At 33.1% G+C, this 24,906-nt stretch overlaps 2 protein-coding genes across 4 annotated transcripts in view; one reads left to right on the forward strand and one right to left on the reverse strand.

Annotated features, from left to right (window-relative positions):
• LOC148283048 (uncharacterized) overlaps positions 1-17,941 on the reverse strand; it is a 75,445-nt gene extending 57,504 nt beyond the window's left edge. The window contains exons 1-3 of the mRNA XM_088224137.1: positions 17,820-17,941; positions 17,536-17,703; positions 9,063-9,222 (exon numbers count right to left, since the gene is read on the reverse strand). Coding sequence (XP_088080263.1) covers positions 9,063-9,222; positions 17,536-17,703; positions 17,820-17,941 — 450 coding nt within the window. The remainder of the gene's footprint in view (positions 1-9,062; positions 9,223-17,535; positions 17,704-17,819) is intronic.
• The window catches only part of LOC148283047 (uncharacterized), a 210,704-nt gene that overhangs the window by 180,699 nt on the left and 5,099 nt on the right, over positions 1-24,906 (forward strand). For 2 of the 3 annotated variants that reach the window (XM_088224134.1, XM_088224135.1), the window contains exon 1: positions 17,810-18,711. In XM_088224134.1, the coding sequence (XP_088080260.1) occupies positions 17,940-18,711 (772 nt within the window). In that variant the 5' untranslated portion in view covers positions 17,810-17,939. Of the gene's footprint in view, positions 1-7,643; positions 7,691-17,809; positions 18,712-24,906 lie in introns of those variants that run through there. The other variant, XM_088224136.1, reaches the window with a different exon arrangement.

Raw genomic sequence — 24,906 nt, forward strand, 5'->3', positions numbered from 1 at the left:
TGACAGAAAAACAATTATCAAATACCTATTTATTGAAATTCCCTGCCACGCTTATCCTCGTAATTTATGTAATACGAAACACAAAAATAATCATGTATGTGTACATACTCAATTGGAACTAAATACAAAAATTAATATCAAACTTTCGATTGTGTCCATTTATTCTAAATACACGTAGGTATATATATTTTTTTAAATTTTATTTTATTTGGGAAATCAACAGTTCTACATACATATTTATAGAAAACAAACAGATATAGTGTATAAACTCAGAACTAATAACAGATTTCCACATAGTATACAAAGTTAGTAAAGAAACTATATTACATATCAAATAAATACATACAATTTATACATATAAAAATGTTATTTTCATGTTCTCAATAATCAAAGAATTTTTCAAATATTTGTTTTAAGAACATTAAGTTAATGTAAATTGGGCGGGATTAGGACAAGAATGCTTGAAGAGAAGATAAGGAGGGGAAGGGAAATGTACATATTTATTATTATAATGTCTACTAAGTTACATAATGCATTTTTAGTGTAAATTTTAAATCTGACAGAGTGATGTTTGTGTAATCTATATTTTTAAATTTTGTATTGTACACTGAAAAAGTCCTACGAAAAAAAGCATTTTTAACATACGATGTTTTACTTATTGGTACATGAAACAGGTGGTACCGTCTACAAATCCTGGCTGGCATATGTATTGTTATTAAATCAAGCAGCTCTGTACAGTCAACCATTCCTGTCATAATTTTGTAAAGCAGTATTTACTTAAATCTCGCAATAGGAAAGCGTTGCCGGTTTCAGATCATTTATTATAAAAGCCATCTTTTTCAGCATTGGACACAAACCTAAAAGTTAAATTATTGAAATTTTGCTTCTATCACCGAAAGCGTTGATTCGCTTTTATTGTAAATACGCGTGGTTTGACAGAGTCCGCCCATATCTTATTGCTCGTACCTAAGCATTTAGATATTTTACATAAATACATACTTTGTCGTATTCTCATCGAAACATGATGCATACAAATATCTACATTACGCACTAACGTAGACCTGCTGGGTTTGTTATTACACAACCAATATTCCCGAAGGAAGCATTATTTATATTTTTACCAAGTAGTACCTTTAAGAGCGGTTTAATAATATACCGAAGGTTTTATTGTTTTTAAATAATATTACGGTGAATGTGAATAAAAACTACTCAAATAATAATGACTCGATTCACCTCACTGTCTTCAACTGATGTGACGGTTCAATGAACTGTTCGGGCTTTGGGTACCGGTATTTTTAAATACAGATGTCTCGAGATTAAACTTTAATAAGATAATCAACATGCGGGTAGGTAATTATCAAAGATTACCAAAAAACAATTGAATAAAACTTTGTCATACCAAGCTTTAAACGAGTTTTAGTAAGTAGGTACCTACATTTAGGTAAAACACAATTTTGACGCAGTTGGAATTGATATTTTGTAAAATATTTAATGAAAATGATATTTTACCTTATTTTAAACCCGTCAATAAATAATATTTATAAATCGGGTTGTGGTCCCGTGGCTAGTGTCTCGGACTCACGGCTCAAAGGTCCGTGGTTCGAATCGCACTCTACCCCAACCTGATTCCCATTTTCTAATAGTGATTTAATTACAACTCGTTGTAAATGGCCCTCAAAATTAAATATTTGGGAATATATACCACAAGAACGCAAATATTTCTTCTTTTTTAAAAAAAAAAAACATTTTTTGCTTCTATTTTTTTCGTCAGTAGGTTTTTTAGTAAGTTTCCGGCGACCATATAAAGATGCGTAAATCGTATAGTATCTTACTTTCTGTGTCACATCAGGTGTCCCCGACGTTGGCGATCATTATGGAGTAGGCATTCCGGTCCTGCGCCGACTGGATCAGCTCCTTAAACCTATCAGCCTTTCTCAGCCAGGACATCTGTCACCTTCCAACTTTACGCTTTCCTGCAATCTTCCCCATCATGATTTACAGTGTAAAACAAAATACTACAGTGTAAAAACACATTTTTAAATAAATATTTCATCTCAACCGTGTTGGGAATCGAACCCGAGACCTTGTGCATGCTAGACAAACGCGCTGACCACTGCACTACGAGACGAAGCCGACAACACATGTATGTGTGTATATAAAAGTTAATATACAAGTATTTTTATTGACATTGGCCCTCTACAAAGTTGTGACAAGAAAAATATCATATCAGAAGTTGGCCCTTCTATATCTAAAACACAGAATCAAATAATAAATTAGTCGTTTGATTTTAATTATTTATTTCATGCATATGTGTGCAAGCAAATGATGTTTATTTTTGAAATAGGTACTTATAGGAGAAACAGGATATTGACGCTTCCGAATAAAGAATTCAACGGAAATCAAAAGTACCAAAAAGGGCGGAGACAATGAAAACAAAGAACGATTAATTTATGTTGTGAACATTGTCTTATAATGGAAATGACCGTTTAAAGAATATCGATTTTTTTTAAGTAGGCGGTACATTTATATTTTTCTTTTACATAATTTAGTTTTACATGTAAGATATTTAAAAGTGTATTTATTTATACATCAACGGTTCAAAGAACCTGTTACAAAAAAATAATAATTTACAGAAATAATCACAGCAGTGCAAAAAACAAAAAGTAAAAAAGAAACATAACATCCCTAAATAAAATATAACAATAACCATGAGAAAACCTTATGTTCTAAATATTAATATAACACAGTTAAGTTAAGAACAACTAGATAATAATAATTAAAAAAATAATACAACATTAGTATTTAAAAAATATAAGTTTTTGAATAATAATATAATTTAAAAAAATATATGTGCTCTAAAATCTATAGAAATAATTGGTTGCGTCCGTCCCTTATACTCGCGCACAAGAATTTGAGCCTTATTATCATGGATCAACGGTCCGAGTAAATTTCGTTTGTTAAAATTGTATATATCAGTCGGCCACAGCTGACTATTGTCTTTTTAAATTCCCAATTATTTTCTTTTTAATTTTTATCGCCTACTAACCAATATTTATTCCTAGTTGTGAAATATTTTTGTAAATTTTGTTTGGTTTTTGAAGCATAATTTTGAGTAAAAGATTATTATTTATTACGTTTAGATTACTCCGAACGACAAGAAAAAAAGTAGGCCTAAATGGATGATACTCCTAAGTTACCAAGATCATAATCAATTGAGGCGCGAAGAGCCAAAAGCTGAGGCCCGTAGGACCTATAAAACGAGGTTCGGAGGGCCGATTACATGAGGCCCGAAGTGCCGAATTCTCTAGCATGTAACAATCGGCGATAACCGACTGTTGCCTGCTAGTTACATATTCATTATTAGAAATTAAACCAACTTATTTAATTACAAGGAAAAATAAACGAACATGTTGCCTTTGCAAATAAAAACAGATATGAAGAAATTGAAAAATAATGCCAATGTGAAATATGTAAATATCGTGTGTAAAGTGGAAATAAAAAATTGTGTTTATTCCGTTGTTAAAACATCAAGCGTTTACGTAAAACTTGCTTCGAATTAGTAAAACGTAGTGTGTTTTTAATGCAATTAGTACCTAATTATTTCATTTTGAACTAATAGACAAATTGTTTTGTTAACAAACAACTATTATTCGCAACCAAAAAAAACATGCACTATAAATAACCTCCTAAATATTCATTAAAAAATATGTATTCATTATACCTATATTTACTTGTTCGAGAATGGCTGTTTCAGTTCGAATTTTTTATCCAACGAATGTCAGAAACAAACTTGTTCTTGAAATCGTGATTGGCCCACAAGATAAAGTGATTACAATATGGCCACTTGGAACGTGACTTCACTTTGAGAGCCGGATTAGGAGTAAATTTATCGGAACTGATCGGGATTATCTCAAAATATATAAGTAGTGTGAAAATACTACGTTGGCGTTTAAGTCCAAATATATATTCGCCATTATGGGAGGATAATACTAAGTGCGTCTTATGAGACTGATATTGTATCTGAAAAAAATATTGAAAAGAGGTAAACAAATTTTACCATAATTTTATTGAGTTTAGTCTGTGACTGGGCTGATTAAAAAATTAAATTCTGTGGGTGAAATTGAACCAGAATCCTGGATAAGTGTTTACGATTCAATGGTTACTTTAATGTGAAAATCCCGAAAAACAATTGAATGGAGAAGAGTCCGCCTCACCTCGCTTGAAGTCCTGGGTTCGATTCCTAGGAGGGTGTCCACATAAAATATTTGTTGATAAAGTGGATTTAAACTGTAATATTTTACTGAAATACATATTTCGCTTTTGTAGCAACGGACAATATAGTTTTACTAATATAATTTGGAGATTAGAAAAATTTTGTATACCTACACTTAATAATTTAACACTGTGTAATTAATAAGTATAATATATGAACATAATAAAAATTGGTTTGCTTTATTCACCAGTCAAACGTATAAGAAAAACATTATCTGTCTATGATCTATCTTACTTGTAACATTGGAGTTGCTTATTATATTTTTTCTGGAGTTTCGGTGGCTCGGCTATAGTCAAGATACGCCAGGGTTTCGTGTTGCGAGTCCATGCACTCTAAGGTCACCCTATCTCGCACCATTACCAGACCACAGGGACCATTACTCAAACCAAAGTGGGTGTGTTACGTGTCAGTGTAATTGGCCTCATGAATAGTTTGTACCCGGGCCGTGTGTATTTCGGATTCCCAAGTGCCAGCGACCGTCAAATAATCCACAAAACCCGATGACGTACAACTCGGAATGCGAGCGCCATTTTTGTTTATGGCAGACCTACTCGAAGATTGTGAAATAACGTCAGTTGATAAATCTCGGTAGATTGGGATGATTTATGGCTCTGGAATTTTAGAAGTGACTTTGGTTACGTCAATAGTGTGGGGCAACATTTCAAAAGACTCTGAGTTATGATCAAATATGGATGTCTAGTTTATACACTTAGCATGAACATAACTCACACTATCGATTATGAGGTGTTCAAAATCGAATAGTTTTGGAGTACATTTAAAAAAAATATATTGAATAAACATGTACAGGTGTGTTATCGTTAATTAACTAGACATAAGATCAATATAAAAAACGAAAGTTTTGATAGGTTGTTTTGAAAATTTGTATTGAAGAATGCCCATTATTTGAGGTGCTTTAATGATAAATCGGTATTTAAAAAAAAAAAGATATATGTCTCACGTACCTACATATATCCCGCTGAATTGTAAACATGCAATTTTTCAGCAAATTTTTATTACTTAGGAGCATACCTAGTGTTATTTAAAAAAAAAATAAAAAAATTTGTACATAACGTTAATTGTACATTAGCGGGCTTATCGCCAAATGGCAATTTCTTCCAACCAACCAATAAAATTATAGTCTTATTTTTATAATTAAAGTTACAAAACATGTTCAATAGAAAATACATAGTAAAAAGCTTAAGATATATAAAAATAGAAATAAACGTATTTGTTTATAAACAACCTTAAATCAATACTTTTACTCAGTGGGAAAAATTAAAAAAAGAAGAAAGAGGAAAGGAGGAGAGATTAATGAAGAGAAAGAAGATGTTTCTTTAGACGTATCACAGATACTGTAGTAACATCTTTGATGGTGGATGGGAGATGATTCCACAGTCGAGCCGCATGAACACTATATGAGTTACAGAAGAATTTTACGTATTTATTTATTTAAGAAGTTATTTCTCCATTCCGTAAAGAAAATATTTTTTTAAACGGCTGGTTTGACAGTTGGTGCAATTAAAATTAGTTTTTAATGTATGTTGGACAGTGTAATCCATGGTAGACGCACAAAAATGCTGTAAGTGATCTAAAACTAATTTGCTTTGATAAATAATTAATAAGCGTACTCTGTCAGCAATCCGAAAAAACAGAAATACGAAAGCTCATTCACTAATAAATAATATTACAAATTCATTTTTAAAATCTCAGTCGACAGTTAAAATAGAAAACTTATGCCAAACTTGATTCTAATTTCACCATTAAAATTACGTATATTAATTTTATTTACAATTTCGTGTCAAAATTTTAAATGTTTATTAATAATACAATTGGTCACATAAATCACTAATAAATCAAGTGCCTTTGGATGTTTTAAACATGTTTGGAATAAGGAATCTTCTAATCAATTTCCAGCAATGTAAGTGCACATTCCATCTATGTGATTATAGTACATAACTATTTATTACCCTAGTGAATCATATTAAACTGTATATGCACATAACTGCATACGATGTGGTATAATGCAGTTGAGTATTTGGTACATATATGCACGTTTGTATATTGTAAGGCGTTATGGGGTAGCTATAGAATCACATAACTACACCTATTTCGCAAATGGTTTTGCTTTCTTCTATATATGGTGCGATTTATTCTCGAAACGTGATTGCACGTTCTGAGAGACTACTTTATTTCTCGGGAGGAAGTGAATGCTTTATTTCATAAACACATGTGCCAGTGCAAACGATTTAAATGCACCCACTGAGTGAACACAAGACAGATATTTCTTTATGTAAATGTATATGTTTATGTTAAAATATAAACAAACGATTACAGTAATAATAACATGAATCAATGTTTACCGATTTCTTGAATGAGGCGGTGAAATTCTTGAGAATGAAATTTGGAAGTGTTTTCATTTACAATACATTTTTAGCTTTTCCTTTATGTGACACTAGTATGCATTATATGTATTAAAATATCCACCATTTTGACTACGTTTAAACAAATTAAACACCCTTATTTCTTCGATCGTAACAAGGATTATCCATATTATACTTAACAATGACACATCTACCTAAGGTTTTTTTTACCTTGATCTCCAGGCGCCTTCTACGGTGTAGTGGTTAAGGTCTTCGATTCACGCTTGGAAGATCCCGTGATTGATTCCCGCCGAGAACACAACAATTAAAAGAAAATTTTCTTAAGCCTGTGTTTTCTGTGCTGTAACTTACTACTATAATCGGGCCTCCTGGTGGTGCGAAAAAAAGAAAGTAATTATAATACATGAACCAACTTTTACAGATATCTTGAAGGAGACGACGACATTCTTGAGAGTGGAATTTGAAATAATATGCGATTACAAGACATTTTAAGCATTGCGTTAGTTAGTTTATGTGCCACTTTACACCATGTATTATTTTTCACAATTCTAACTATGTTTGAACAAATAAAACATCTTGACTTCTTTGATCGTCTTATACTGACTCAACATATTTTTAATGTGTCAAAATTTATTTTATTCAATACCCATATAATAATAATAACACAGTTAGATATCACCTTGCCTTCGTGTAACAAATATTAAAAATACGCTGTATTTGGTTTGTTCTGGTTTGATTATTTTCTTTACCTTATCTTGTAATAAATTTATTGGTTTAACTCTAACTGTTCATCAATATCCACTTGAAACAATTTTGAGCCCTGGGTATTAGTGATGTGACTTAAGAGGCATTATTTATGTGTATCTGTCACACGATATAAAGTATTTTTAGCTTGAAATTCTTAAAGATTCTGGAAAATGAGATTGAAAAAAAGTTTTCCTAAATTTCTCAAAAATTATGTATGTTTTAATATTTTATTATAATTTCAGGCTCCCCTGCCCATTTGGTCAAAGCACTCTTGCGAGTTTGCGTCAAGGTAAGAAAAAATGTAAATTTCATTTTATTTAATATTATACGCTTAATTGCATTTTATTTTCAAACACACTTAAACTATTGTCCTCATATCGATCGTAAGATTTCAGAATACGCGATAAAGAGCAAATCCAGGCACATACAAAAAAGCTTATCTAAAACAACGTAATATTTTTATAAGTAAACGAAATTAGCTAAAAGAGCGATTTAAGTATATTGTCTTTTGCATACATGCAAAATAAAATTTAATAGAAAATAAATTAAATATAATTGTTTTTTTTTGTTTCTATTTTTTTTTTTTTTTTGATGTCGTTTATAAGTGATACTAGGTTAGGTAGGTACGAGTGTATAATTTTAAATGCAGATTTCTAAATTAATTTTCTAACTCATATGCATACAGAGCTAAATAAAAATAACTTGGTTTGTTCTTATTCAATACATTACTTGAAAACCGCCAGTTTACATGACATTATTGTAAAGCTGTGATGAAAAATAAGTGTTTCAAGTTGTAGAGGATTGGTTTCGTTCCATTGAAATATTTCCCAATCATTTCCATCCGACAGGCGTTTACAGCAAGATTCCTAGTACTGCGGTTTATTTATAGGGCTCTTCATGCCGCCGTTGGCTGCGTGTTGGCAACCTTCCTTACTCATACATAGTAATGGTAATATACGCGTGTAGCTACAGTACAGCGTATTATTAAAATATGTACATATATTGATATTTTCTCCTGTTATAGTGCCCTGGTAGCAAAAATCAAAATAAACTAAACTCAATTCATATTATTGTTATCAAAAACATTTTTTACTTTGTGGTATGACATTTTACACTAACATGTTCATACAAATTTATAAACATATAAGTGTAAACTCAATTCATTTTCAAATGCAAATAAAAATTTGATGGCCGGACGGAGATTATCACGTTGCTACATCTACGCTTAACAAATAAGAAGTACTAAAGTATTTTCAAATAGAAAAAAAACCTGAGGTGATGTTCCAAACGCTCTCGCGGCCGCATAAAAATATTTTATCTTGCGTACTTAGATACAAAATACGCGAGATATAATTGTTTTCTACGGCCACGAGAGCGGTTCAGAATAACACCGCTGTAAAGAATATGATGTGGGTTGTGGTCCTGTGGCTAGTGTTTCGGACTCACGGACCAAAGGTCTGTGGTTCGAATCCCACTTTACCCCAACTTGATTCCATTTTCTAATAGTGAGTTATTTACAACTCGTTGAAAATGGCCCTCAAAATTAAATATTTGGGTAAATCATAAGAACGCAAATATTTCTTTTTCTATTAAAAAAAAAAGATGTATTTTAAGTTGACAAAGATTTTGAAGAGGGATTCGTTAAATTAAAAAATGCATACAGCTTTTCCATATGTAATGAAGCCAAATGAGCCATCTAAATCGCAGATAATTATTATAGTTGAAATTGGCGGTGGACCAGGCTTGGACACGGGCTGCGGATGCCCCAGGAGAGCCTTTACCCAAGTTGCTTCTTCTTCACACCCGTGGACTTCCACCGTTCTGGAAGAATGACGATGACGACTTTTCGGTTTTATTTGGCGGAACTGAGGGGCGTGGGATAAGACAAGAGTTAGTACTGGCTAGCGGAAGGGTCTCTTGGTGATGTCCACATGCTTAAATTAGAAGCGGGTGTGGAAAAAGAAAGATAATTTAATTGGAGTATTTACTTGGAAAACGCTGGAAAGGAATCTAGTTAACTATAAAAGAGTGAACGTTTTTTTAAGTTAAATGTATTCTCAATAATATATTTTCTTGCAACTTTAATCATTTTCTCTAGCACAATTTTCTTGCATACAAAGTGACGTGCTGTTTATGCAGATAAAATAGACATTGTACAATAATCCTGTCGTGTTTACTACAGCCTTAGATATTTACGACATAAGTTTATCATTTTGGAATTTTCATTAACGTCATTTGAAATACTTAAGTTGCAATTAATATAAAACATTGTAAAACATAGGCATTTAATAACAAGTACGAAGTTAATCGTCCTGTATATGACGTTTTCGTAATTACAGAGTTGATTCTACATTCTCAAGTAACTACGTCTGATGTCTCATTATTCTAGATAGCGGAAAACGTTTTCAGGCAACAACATAACTAGTGTAAAAATATAAAATACCGTAAATAAATATTTTAACTTTAAATATTTATTCGAAATAATCAAATCGTTTCTAAAACTGGTTACTATTTTTAACAAAATACCTAATAATTTTGAAAAAAAAATGTTTATTAAGTGAAAGAATCAAACCACATTTTTTTTTTAAAAATAATTTACATGAAAAAAAATAAACAGCAACATAAAAATAATTATCTTACGGCTCTTTCATTTTTTCATACCGTAATTTTGGACAGTTTTAACTTATTCAAATAACGTTCTTCGGTTGGATTTTGAACTCAAAATATCAGTCACTAAAAGTCAGTTCTTCCATCTGTTGACTTTTTTGAAGCAAAAGAGCTGAAACCTTTATCACGTGGGTGAGATGCAGCCAGTCTGCAAGCATTTGGACATACTCAAACGTTGTTAAACGCTTATAGTTTTTTCTACCAAAATGAGACTTATTTGACAAAATTGTTAACATTTTGCATTCAAGTGAATGTTTGTCAAAACATTTATGGATATATATACCTCACTCCCTCGTTTCGTTTAGGGGAGCAACGCGTCATACAGATTTAATAAGACCCAGCGTCTAGGTAATCCACCCCCGAAAGCTTATCCGGGACTCGAACCAGAAATCACGCAGCGGGGATCTGAACCACCCCCTAAGGGTGGAAACTAAGATTACTTGGGTGGAAGATATCCACCCGGTTTCACGATTCCGACTTTACTCTTTCCGCCGTTTTAGTAAATGAACCGATAACACGACTGAATAAATATTAAACAAATAATTATCAAGTTAATAATGTTGCAAAGATAAAAACGTTTTTGATATTAAAAATACAAAAGGACCTATAAAAAATAAAAATTAGGAAAGTATAGAATTTAAAATCGACAAATAATTTCAAGATGTAGGGCGAATATTTTAATATTTATTTATTACATAAGTGCCTACTCCATTCACCCTTTGTGGAAATAAAAATTGTTATGCGGTACATATAAGATAATTTAATTGTACGGGGAAGTTTCTCTTACACATATGAAAAAAATAAACTACTTTATATGACGTCACAAGTTCTTCTAAATCAACCAATGATAGAGTGTTGTGATAGATTTCCAGTTTATGAGTAGCCAACATATCAATCAATACAACTCACCGAAAAGAACTAGTGACGTCACGCGCAGTGTAATTTTAAAAATCACACAACTTTTAAAAATCGTAGCGATAATAATACGCTACAAAAAAAATAAATTATTTGCTTAGTTTAATAGTCCAATTATAAATAGTAAAAAAAACTACCGAATTTTCTTATTCTGTGTGTGAAATAGAATCAGAATCCTGTACGAGCGTTGACTCGACGACTAGTAAAATCATGAAAAAGAAAATCGAGTGGAAATAAGTCAGTCTGGTAGTATTAGTGATTGATGCAATCGCTTATCATGCTTAAAGTCCCGGGTTCGATCCCTGGGAAAGCGAAAATGAAATAATGATTCAGAAGGTTCTGATCATCATCATCATCATTCCCTTTGCGCACCTAGTGGTGCATAGGGCACTGCATTGGTGCACCAATTTCAGCGTATCATAAAATGTTCTTGTTTCATAAAGATAAGATGACCAGTCTCACGCTTCGGGTACTAGTCCGGGGACTATTAATGTTATTTTACCCAGCAATGCTTCCTTGTTCTTGTACTGGCCCTTTCAGCGCTAGGCTGATCACCTTAAAGGTAATGTGATCAGAAGGCATGTAACAGATTCAGAGCCCTATTGACCAAATGGTTCGAATAGCGACAGGATGATGATGGTTTCATCAATGTCTGTCGAAATCAATGATAGTCAATTTAGATAATTTTCTAGACTATTAAGTAATGTAATGGTCAGCCCATTTGCCTACCATGTAAGAGGTCTCGGGCTCGGTTCCCGACATAGCTGATTTGAAATATTTATTTAAAATGGTATTTTCACATCGGAATATTTCGTAGTCCCTGGACTAGTATCTGAAGCGTAAGACTGATCATCTTTCCTTCATGTAAAGAAAATTACAAAATACGCTACTATTGGTGTACCAATGCAGTGCCCTATGCACTATTAGGTTCAGAAAGAGAATGACGATGATTAAGTCAAGCATTTTTCCATAAAAATTTGATTTACTCGAAATATTTCTCATTGTGCTCTTTCATATGTACATAAACAGAATTTTAAGAAATATGAAAATAAGAGTATCGAGAAACACCATTACTAAAACTAAAATTAAAATATTTTAATAAAATAAGAATGCAAAAGTAAAAAAAGGTAATGAAATTTAAGTCGTCTATGTTGTTTGTCGTGGCGAAATTCCCTGTTATCGAGCTTCCATAAGAGTTATTAAAAATATGAATTTACAACTACAAAAAGGAAAAAAAAATGCCTGTAATCAAAGGCGTGTTGGAACTTTTTAATCCATAGTGCCAATAAGGTAATTTTTAGAAACTGGTAAATCTAGGACTATGCGAAATAAGGTCGTTAACATGACATGCTATTTAAAAAAAATAATTTTTCAGTAAATTTCATAAAAGGTACATGTTTTTTTTTTAAATTCTATATATATCTACTTTTACACATCTAGTAAATGTTATCACTGTAATTCTCAAAAAAAGAGGCTAACTCTTGTGCTTGGAGAGTGATTTACACTGTTGTAGTTGTTTATTTATAAGAGTTTATATAATTTTAAATACGAGTATATGAGAAAAAAAAACACAGGATGTATATTGAAAAACATGAAACAGTAATACATTCATACTAATTAAAATTTGATGTAGTTTTTACACGTGTTCAAAAAATTTCCTTAGATTTACTTTAAGTTTATTTGTGGATACATTTTTTTTATAGTTTTTAGTTCATTGGGAAGATTATTATAATTTTTTACACCTTTCAAGACTATTTTGACCATGACTCGTGTGGAATTTAGGAATTTTAATATTTTGTTGGTATCTGAGTGACTTATTCATCTCAAATTATTTTGTTATTTCTTCTTTATAAATTTGTTAAAAAGAATTTATTTATTTTCAGTTCACAAACAGTAAAAGATATCACAATATAAATACAATTTATAAAGGAAAAAAAAAAAACACTAAACATCTTTCACCGATTATAAGTGAACACCAATAGTCACAAAAGAAAAATTAAAAATTGTACACAGACCAAAATTTAGTTTTTAATTTATGTTATTAAAGCAGTTTATTAGAATTTATATAAGATTAATTTTAATAATATTCAATTTAAAATAGATGCAATTTATACAATCGAATAGAATTTCACTAGAATATTAATTAAATCTCGTAGTAACAATAAGTTTTTTTAAATGTATTTCAATAATAATAGTCACAATAAAATAAAAATACAAATATGAATTTAAATAAACTTAAAAATATAATAGATTAAAACTGAAATGCAGACGATGCAACCATAGTGGCAGAATAAAATGATTTATGACATGTCATGTTCCACAAGTTTCATCTTCTCTCTTTTTTTCATTTTTTTTTTTGCCATCATCATCATCATCTTTTTAATATCTGCTCCAGTGTCTAAAATCAATATTTCACTCCCTTGATTATTTTATTTAGGATTTTTACCGGAAAGTAGTCATCAATTCAAAAATGCTCAGGTTCTGGTTATATATCATACGCAAAACTGTATTCTTCGTCGACCTAGGCATAAAATTACCTTTATTATAATTAAAAATCATTTAAAATATTTCAGTACATGAAAAAAATACGAATAAGAAATTAAAAATAGTAAATCAAGTTGATAAATATGCAATGATTTTTTCTTGACCCAGGAATCGAATAAATGTATTTATGGTCCTAACATTCTTGTAAATCTCCATGGCTCTCTTGAAGAAATTTTCATGAAAATTACGCTATTTAAATCATCCTAAATATGATTATTTATTACAAAGATTAAATAAATAAATAAAATGAAAGTCTTATCTAAAACTGATTCTGATTCCACTTGTTTACAAACGTATTATAAAAAACAAAATGATTTATTATTTTCTGTTAATTAAATTATTTAAAAATATCAATTAAATAAGCAATTATTTCCATCAATATTAGGTCCAGACCGGAAAACTGCATAGGAACATTCCTCATGGTAAATTATAAAAAAAAAAAAAAAAAATGGAAACGGAAACGGAGAAAATCCTTAATATCCTGAACTAGCGATTCTTCCACAACCCCTACCTTTCGCCTATTCAACCGCTTCCCTAGTTCGGGACCGATTCGTACCACATCGTTGGTCAAATACGTTTTAAAACTCTTTTTTTACAAATTCACTTTTATGAAAAAATGCAGTTTCGCATTAAATTTTTTTTTTTTTAAAGTACATCACATTTTTTTTTTCTGAAGTTTCGTTTAATAATCCTGAAATACTGTGTGTAAAAACTTGTTCGAAAACAAATTATTCTGCCTACGCCATTTATTATCTACATTTTAATTATTTTCTTAAGAGAATTAAGAAATTATAATAAAAACAAGTTTATTAACATATTAACACTGAAAATTATCGTAATAAAAAGCGTTTATTTAATACGTTGGCGTTGGTCATTTAATTTATTAAATTAAATTAATTTAGATTACGTTGATAATATTTCTTCATTTCAATTGATTTATTTATAATTTTACCGAAAATGTTTGCCTTATGTTTTCCGTAGTAAAAAAATGTATGTAATACATGTCCAGGTTTCCATGTTCGGAATATTTTTTCAGTTCAAAAGGCATAATGCACAATTTGTATATTTTACAAATCGAATCTCTTTGATAATTATTCTATTCATATAACTGAAGTCGTGATTTGTATTTTTTGCTTTGTTCTACGCAGAAAACATCTTTATTTACAAAAAAATCATTCAACATATTTTCGTTTAAATTAGGCAACACGTAGAAAACGTAAAATTTTCGCGCAGTTTTGTTTCATAAATTATTAAAACCATATGAAGCAACATAAACAAAATATTATTTTACATCCGTTAAAATATTAAATCTCTCGTATGTAGAATTTTTAAGTAAGTAAATAAAAAAGAATTTCAAAAGTTTCGCATTAAATTACTTTTACTCCTGTTATGTCGGCAACATTTGCAACATGTCAAATATTTAATCAAATTCAAATTATTTAACTATTTGATAACAATACACATTTTCAAAAAATATTCCAAACAGAATATTATTTTGGAATTTTTTGAAAAGAAACCATTTCATATTCGAGTTTTAATTATAAACTCAAATATTTTAATTTTCAGACCAATTCATGAAAGTCGTGAATATTATAACTTGAGCCGGAAAAATAGGAATCAAGTTGATTTGAACCTCGGACCTTATCCGTGAGTTAACAAAGCTACCACACGACCACGACCTGTTTCGCGATACGTATTTATTTGTTTAACATAATATAGACGCTGAATAAAAAAAATCAATGTAATTTTAAATTTTAACAACATTTGAATTATAAAATAAAAACGTTTGAACGGCTTTACGATTTTTTTATGTTTTGATGCCTTTTGATCAATTTACTATAGTAAGCATTAAAATTGTCTACAAGTAATAATTAAAATTAGTAAATAATAATAAAAACGCACGAAAATTAACTTCTTATAGCTGCGACAAAATTGCAAATATTTTTTTAGTAAATAAGGTCGCCACGTAACTTTTCGAGGTAGATAAATATGCTAATAATTCGAAAGTATTTCTATAATCGACAGTTACAACTTTGTCATGGTGTTATAACTGAAGCCGCGATAAAAACATGCAATAATTTGTCAAAAGCTCTTCAACAATGGGGATTTTTTTATTGGGCGTATAAAGGGATGAAAGTCGTGTAAGGGATGATTCTAGCAGAGTAAACACACATACACCGTGACAAAGGGTGTGAAAATTAGTCGTGTTCTTTGGGTTGAATTTGCGTTTCTTTATTGCCTCCAACAAAAGAAATAGGGAAGAAAATATTGGTGTCATTACAAAGCATGGAAATTTATCACGCTGTTATTTAGCCGATAGCACAATGTGTAAACATGATATTCTTTCATTATATTATTTACAAATGTTTTCAACGTAAAGCTCTGTTAGATAAGCATGAATGATTTCATTTTCGGCGGTCATTAGAAACAGCTACTGTTAGTTACAAACGGTGCGAAGAATCCCGTGTTTTTGTAATGTTTTTATAAAACTTATTTTTTGTGGATAGAACCCAATATTTTATGGTTTCATTAAAGATAATAGTTGAATAAGATAAGTTATATTTTTAGTAAAAAATGGTTGCACTTACGTTTGTAAATTAATAAGTATAAAAAGTTTTATAGCAATAAAAAAAATAAAAGAATAGCAAGTATTTTCTATTGAATCTTTGATCGGTTTATTCACAGTACTGCGTTAATCTGTTTTGAGTATATTTTCACTACAAAACTATTGTATTTGATCGTTTAAAATGCATATTGTATGTCGTTGTTTCCTCCAATACGTGCGGGTAAATATTATCGAGAACTCTCGTGACCAGAGGTTTGGCCCTCTGCCGCTAGATGTCAGCGGCGCATGCGCCGGGGGAGGGTAAAGATTCTTGGTGAGGGGGACGAGGTAGATTATCACCAAGGGGAGAGGGGCCGCGATCCGCTATACGAGACCGAGTCAGTCAGTGACAAACAGTTGCTAAGGACGTTCGCGTCGCGATATTCCACAAAACTATACAACACTCGCGATTGCGAAAGCCAAACATCATTTAAAAATAAAAAAAAGATTTTTTTAAATATGACTAACAACTCGTCCCAACAAAACATCATCGCACATAGATGGTGTTGATTAAAATAAATCATTGTTTTGTTTGTGTAAACAAACCTTCTAAATATCTAAACACTGCATCGAGAAACTTTAACAACATTCTCGTCAACGATAAGTTCCTAACTACTAAGTGCATAAAAAAAACATCAATAGACCGAGTTCATTTTGAGAAATTATTTAAATAAAATCAGTTCTACTTGTTCGCCGTTCCTAGTTTCTGAAGTGTTTCTAAGAAATTTGAACGCTGTTTTTGTAAGAAAGAAATCCAAATAACTTTGACATTGAATTCAGGAACTCGACTACAGTGTTTATTTTGACAGTGCTTTGTTCGAGTTATAAACCAACATTGAAAAACAGTTGCATAAATGCAATAGTGCTGGAAAACAGAACAATAAAAGGATTGTAAACAAAAAAAAAAATTGAGAAATCTATTCATAAAAGTTGTCAAACTATTCATAAATTAACTGTGCATCCTTTCTTAAACAAATTTTACGTGAAATTATAATATATTGATTTGAACAATATACTATGGTTGTAAATTGCATAAAGGCTCGGACTCAAAATGAATAGGAACAATACAGTTTACTGTTGAAAGCGCTATAAAAACATTACATAAAAAAAGTGTCGGCGACTTTGGTGCTATAGTAAAGCACGTGCATAGTTGCCTACTGCCTAAAGGTCTACAGCCGGTACATTGCCACCGGCTCCCCTATAAATTAATTTACGATCGAGCCATAAAGTGTTAGAACTCCTTATGATTTATGAACTATCGCGGTATGTAAAGCACCTGCTAGAATCAGCTGTTTCGCCAGATTGAAGATTGACTAACTGTGGACAATAATTTGAGTGTGTTGAACAATTTTGTCAGACTTTACTCATTTGCGTTTTTTTCCTCTTTTCTTTTTCCATGTGACCGTGCGTCATCTTCGCCCGGAACCCTCGACTGATCTCCCCGCTCCCCTCCGCCCGCCTCCTCCACGCGCCTGACCGCGCGACCCCTCCGCGCCTCCGCCCGCCCGTCCCGGAACAACTTGTATTTCCGCATCCTTCCGGCCTGTGCGATCGTCCAACATCCCATGATTCTCCGATTTTAATCAAATTACGTACGTCGACGAACTCGATAAATAAACAAATGGTTTTCGTTGGCTTTCATTAAATTTGAAAAAATAAACTCGCTCGTCACTCCCTCGATCCTCACCCCGCTTTCCCCTCCCGCGGGCGCCCCCGCCCCCGCCCCGCGACCATCATCATCACGACCGGCGACCCCGTGGCGTGCTCCACCGCTGCCCCGCCCCTGTACGCGGACAATGTGGGCGCCATGGGCGGCTCCTCCGGTCCGCTGTGCAACATGGCCGGATCCCCAGCGACCGCATCCGGCAACACCTCCTGGTGGACCATGATGAACGGCGGTCTGTACGAGGAGAGCCCCCCCTCCGTGATGCCCCAGTCCGCGGGGGCCCTGAGCCCGGGGGCGGCCGGCGGGGGCAGCCCCACCGCGGCCCCCGCGCCGCCCCCCGCTTCCACCGCCTCCACGTCCCCCGCGTCCGTGGGCTCGGCGGGGGCCCCGGGCCCCCTGCACATCCCCGCCAAGAGACTCGCCTCGTACGGGGACTGCGTGGAGCCCGGCGTCATCCGGCACTCGCACCACGGGGCGCAGCCCTGGAACTACTCCCCCGCGGAGACGCACCACGGCGGCGCGGCCTTCGAGCCGTCCGCCCTCAACCACCACCAATACCCCGCGACGCCCACCTACTACAACCTGGCGGGGGACGGGCGGGAACGCAAGGGCTCGCTGGCCTTCTGGTCCCCCGCGGCGAGCTCGGCCGACTACGGCAAGTACCCCGCGGCCGGGGGCGCGCCCGAGGGCTGCCACCAGGGCTTCGGGGCGCAGGCCTGCTGGAACTACCCGTACGGGGGCGCGCGGGAGCCCCCCGGGCAGCCGCCCTACCTGGGCGAGGAGCGAGGGCGAGCGGCCGGGATGGCGGCTGCGGCCATGGCGGCCGCGGAGTCGGCGGGCTTCGGCCACGACGCCTACGGCCTCCGGAACTACGCCCCCGAACCGGTTCCCGCTGCCCCCTACCCACCTCCAGGTAATTGTCAATACATTCTCTGGTCCAAGTTTTCTGAACTCTTGATTTTTTTTTATAAAATAATTATTTAATTTTTTTTTAAAAATATTTTTCAGTATGAAATATAATTTTTACCTCGATAAAATATTTATGCTTTATTATCTGTATGTACATATATATTTATCCTAATGTTTAAAATCCACGAACCTATTCAAATCGAATGAAATAATTTATATTTTTTTAATTTAACTATTAATATCTCGAATAATTCTCTCCGCGAGTCTCCATGACAAGTAGAACTTGATGATTTATATGTTAATTTGTTTATGCTTTTATAAATAAAATAAAAGCATTGGTATTGAAATAATTATTGAAATAATACTTGAAAATTAAAAAGATACAATACCATAAATTCAGAATTTCATAATGGGTGGCTGAATTGCATAGTAAAATTTTACGTAAAAAAATACATGTTTTCACCAAATTTAGAAAACAAGCAATGTTCATCGTGAGATTTTCGTCTATAAATTGTTAATGATGTTTTGTTAATAACTGATTAATAATTATTTTCATCCTAACCCGACTTTCACACAGCGAATTATTTCCTAGTCTGACTTAATTGGCTGATTTTTCATTAAATTCACACATATCAAAATACGAATTCAGTTACTTGAATGTACGCAATACGAATTGTTTCTTCAAACGGCCGATAATACTCCATTTTACTTTGTTTGTACGATACTTTCACTGATTGTCGACACAGTTTCCTCAATAAATTTAGATCTAATGTGGGTGCGAAAGTCATTGGAAACGAAACAATAAACTTGATCTTTAAACTCTGCTTCTTTAGATAATAACTCTCTCCCTAGATGTCGCTTGTAAAAGAACTATAACCGATGTGATTGCATCATAATGATTCAATAATAAAGTTACCGATTTCCTACCACGTGCTTTGTCGAATTCTTTTCCCGACTCTCGATCCGAAGAACAAAAATATCGAGAATCACATCCTTCACGAAACGTTAAACACGAGTAAAAAAATCGTATGATTTTCGAAGCTCGTGTCTCCGTAAGCGGAAATATTTATGTTTTTTTACTCCGTGACAACAATTTCCTTACTATGTGTGGCTCGGCCCGGACCGGTCATAAAACTTGGGTGGATCCGATCACTTCGAGTGCCACTTATGATACCTGTAGCCGTCTCGCTTTATTGCCTTTTAATTCACTGATGACAGACAGAGAGCAATACGGGTGTGTCTGTAATTTATTTTATTGTTATTTTTACACGGTAGGAAAATTATCTAAAATAATAATAGAAATATAAAAAAATTGACCAAAAATCAATAAACGCGTCTGTAAATGTTTTTGACAACGCTAAACTCGTTTGAAATAATTTAACCAGTTGCTAGTCTCGTGAAGATAGTTTTTTTTTATCAACAAGGTCACTGTTTTTTATTAATCTTGAACACGAATAATTTGACAAATTTATAAACAGTTTGTTGAGGCGCTGAAGCATTTTGTCATTACGTTCGTGTGTCGGGAGTACTCGTTCTTATCTATTCCGTGACGACCCCACATAAAACTTGATAGTTTCTAACTCGAATTGCACTCGCTAGATGTCGACAGTAGTATCTCTCGCAAACCTAACCAACTGCGCTAGCATAGTAATTGATCCCAACGATCGAGCTTACACTATACGGAACATCTACATAAAATGAAGGGGAATTCTGCAAAGAAACAAAAGAATACGCAGAAAATTCGAACCCAAAGTTCGCCAAGTAATGAAAATGCTGCTGCCTTTTTTACATCGTCATCATTCTGAAATCGCGATAAAAAAGGGGAGATTTATTAGCACTACTCTTGAACTGCGCGGGAAGTTACATTTTTTTCTTTTGTCTCGGCGTCCTAAAATTGCTTTACAGCTAAGTTCTCGCGTTAAAAAATATTCGGCTTACATCATCTTTTCTGACAAGTATATCTAAAAATATCCACTATAATAGCACTGTAGTAAATTATAAATAATGTTTTGTGTCGCCAACAAATCAGCAACTAAGTAAAATTGGCACATGCATACTTTGCATTTGTGTTAGTTAGGTACATTATCAACTCGTTACATAATAATCGAGGTCTACGTTTTAATCATTCATAGGTGTTTTCCAAAGAAAGAAAAAAAATCTAAATTTATTGTTTGTTTGGCTAAATCATTCTTTGTTTAGCTTAAATTACAATCTGGATTATTGACGAGCAAGATTTTTCCAAATATACTGGAAACCTCTTTTTTTCATTTCACACAGTACCGTGAAAAAAAAACCGTTAAAAAAAGTACAAATACTAAAAAAAGAGCAAAGCATAGGTTTTCTTGTATAAAAATCAATTCGAGATTTCAAAAAAAAAAACTTATCTACTGTTTTTTTCTCCCTTATTTTTATTTTCTTGACATTAGAATACTTTGTAACAACCTTAATTCACTATCATTTATTATACGCCTAGAAAGTAAAATAGCGATGTAGGACATTCCAATGATGATTATGCAATAACGATTATTATGCGTAGTTTTTTTTTTAAATCACCTTTTTATTTCGAAACCATTTAAAAAACAGCATGAAACGAGGTTCCATTTTATTTTATAATAGAATACCTAATATTAAGTGAAAAATTTAATGAATGGTATTTTCTGTTATTATTAATTATTTAATAAGAATTAAAATGTTTTTAATAAAAATTAATAGAATAAAAAAATAGGTGCTGAGTACTGTGGCTTTCAAATAATAATTTATTAATTTCGGCCGTTTTTTTCTCGAGTAATAATTAGCTCAATTGGTTCACCTTCCAATTGTTTTTCGTCTATTATTTTTAACAATTTTGGTAAAAAATCAAATCTACAAAAAAGTGACAAGATAAGTGAAACGGTGTTATTAGATAACTGTGACGGATTGCCCAATTAAAATGATATTATTTATAATTGGCCAACTTTTCGCCGAAAAATTTGCTGAAATTAGTACGTTTGTTCGTCTCATAGCGTAGGCAGTTACTCATCCTCGTCTCGTGTTGGAATAATATTTAACTGGTTTTCCTTGACTACGCGGTCAGCGATGGGTATTATCATCCGAATGGCTCTATCACGAACCTCGCAAGAGAGGAAAACTTTATTATGTAAAACGCGTCGCGATTAGTGAACAGCACCTTTTATTCTGTACTCCAAGATGCATACGAAATACTACATCCATACTGCTGATAATAATGTATAAGTACGCGAACACAACAAGAACAATGCGGCGTTCGGTGAATTCGTCACGACTAAATTTGTGCGTCGTAAGTGCGAAAAATGTCGGTCGTAAAGCGTGATCGATATCGCGAAGTCTTTCGTGCGTTCGCTTTAGGCCCATTCCACATGCATCGTGCCAATCCACGCGGCCCGGTAAAATTTGAGTGGGTGAATATTCATTTATTATTTTCCTTTTATTTCTTAAGTTTCAACTCGCGGGTGAAATCTTTGCTAAAGGAAATTTAGTGGATATTAGTTGGCCACATGGTGTACTGGTTCGTTCGTTTACCAGCTAATTAATAAATGAAATAATTTCTCAAATGAATTATTGTATGGCAAAAGTCAGTCCACCTTATGTTAGTTTATCGAGTCGGGTGGATTTTTGCTGTAGTGTGTAGACGGCCTTACTATGTTTACGTATGTTTTTTCTTGCCAACATTTTGTTGAGGGTCAATGTCAATTTCTTTTTAAAAGTAAGAATTTTTTAAATTTACGTATTCTAAGGTAATGTTTTTTTATTAATATTCGTTATCATACCCGTCCGCCAATTCGTTTTAACGTCACAATATAACCCAAAAAATACTCCCCTGTAATATTGCGATTTACGACATTGGCCCCTTTAGATCTTAACCGCGAAGCCACATATCATAATTATGTCATTTAATACTTTTTTGTGATTATTATGACAGACAAATATTTTTATTTCGTGTCCATTTTCACATAATAAAAAAGAAGAATATGGAAAATAAGTAGTGGTAGAGGGAGGATTGAACCTCTGATTTGAGATTCGATTTTCATGACATTACCATGCGTTCCCTTTTCCACCACTTTTATTATACAACATTATCATTTTTGCGTTTTCTTTATATTTGCTTTTAGTAAAAGAATTACTTTAATTATATAAATAACATATTTTATTTGATTGGTTCGTTGGATGAAATTGCCATGTGGCAATAAGTCTCCGAACGTACAAATTTGTATGTACAAGGAAGTTAATAAATTAAAGAATTTAAACATTAAAAATAAAATAACATTGAGGTGTATTATTAGAGTAAACATAAATGTTCCCCGAATCTGCGGTCTATTCGCATATGTTTAATAGAACGTATTTTAGTCTGTTACAAGCATTTCCCGGTTACTTTTCTCCTCGGAATTACTAAACTGCCCATATGTACGCTAATAAACTGCACAAATCAATCAGGAAAATTTATAAAAAGCGACGGTATAACCTTTCGCCGGCAAGTTATGTTAAATTTAAATATATAATTAAAATTTAATTATTTTAATGTTTAAAAACGTTTTATTTATATTTTACCATTAGTCGTAAGCTATCTCCTGTCTCTGACCTTCTCAAGTAGTCGAGTGTATAGTGAAACGATAAACAAAGTTTACGTGTATGCGGAAGGGAGCGACATACTAAATAGAAATTACAGTAGACCGATGTAAACAGTCCGTGCTTTTTCCTGTACTACTTGTTTTGCTTGTCAAAGTCGAGATGACATGACGTGACGATATTTGCTCCCTCCGCTGGTCATTCCCTTTCCTTTAGGGACGACTTTTTAGCTCGTATTTGTATGGAGTGTCTTGAGATAATTTATTTATTTATTTATTTATTAACGAACATTGTCCATGTATACAATTTATAAGGTTTAGATATTACAATAAAATAATAGTTCAAAACATTTTTAAAAAAAGAAAAGAAGCATTGACAAACATAAGGGACATCGAGACAAGATCTGGACTGTTTATTTAGTGCTCGTTTAAATCGTTGTAAACTTGAACCAAAAAAGTCCAGATCTTGTCTTGAGTTAACAATACGACAAAGACGGGTCATTGGAGAATTAAGGCCATAGTTTGGTCTATGCTGATCGATGAACAGTACTTCATTGTTTCTCAATCTACGAGTCGGAATATTGAATTTTACTTGCCCCAGTAATGATGGAACATCGATTATACCATTTAGTGTGCCGAACATATATATGGAGTCAATATTAGTTCTACGTTTTTGTAGACTAGAAATATTTAACATTGACTCTATTTCAGCATAAGAATAATTATCTCTCTCTAGTCCAAGCATCCACGCTATTTTTCGAAGCAAGCGATAATAACGACGTAATTTAAAACAAAAGAGATTGCATAAATTTGCCGCAAAACGCGTTGTGAATCGTTATGATTTTCCTAATAATTGTATTTTATCAGTAGCAAAAACATAATTTAGTATTGGCGCTCTGTTTGCATTTCTCTTGGGTGTGTTTAATAATGTGTTTCAGAAATAATATCGCTCTTTGAGGCAGGTTGCAGGTTGAAATGTGCGGGCAGTTGAACGTTTCTCAAATAACTCACTGCAGCTAAGCTTGTGTGTTATTCCTTTGTTTACTTCCCAAAGAAAGCAAAATAAATTCTCATTTTATTTCTGGGTCAGCTCTGGCAGAACTGGATACAAATTTACTCGCTATTTTAAATGTGATAACACCAAACAAATTAGACTCAAATTGTGTCTGTTAAATTCTAACGTAGGTATCACAAATCATCAAACACCGGTAGGAACCTCTTCGTATACGAGATACGAAGAATACGTTTTACACAGTCCCCGTAAAAAAAAAATTTAAAAAAATAGACTTTGAAATTCGATTCGGGATTTGAAAAAAAAATCATTATTTATTGTACCTTAATTTATAAAAAATATGAAACATGACATCAAAATAATTTTGAAATTTTTAACAAATATTATTTACTATCGTATACGCCATAAAAAAGAGATGTAGGGCATTTCAATAACAAATAGAAGATACATATATGTATTACTTACTCATAGCTAAATTAAGGGTGATTTTTTTACTACATTTTTATACCGTGTTATTTCGAAGCCATGTAAAAAAAGTGTAAAAAGAGGTTCTACTGTATTGCAAATAATCGTTAATAACATCTAATCGAATTATTCGGGAGCAGTA

This window comes from Micrasema longulum, unplaced genomic scaffold (assembly GCF_059751315.1).
Source record: "Micrasema longulum isolate JH-2025_06_02 unplaced genomic scaffold, ASM5975131v1 h1tg000266l, whole genome shotgun sequence".
Classification (NCBI taxonomy): domain Eukaryota; kingdom Metazoa; phylum Arthropoda; class Insecta; order Trichoptera; family Brachycentridae; genus Micrasema; species Micrasema longulum.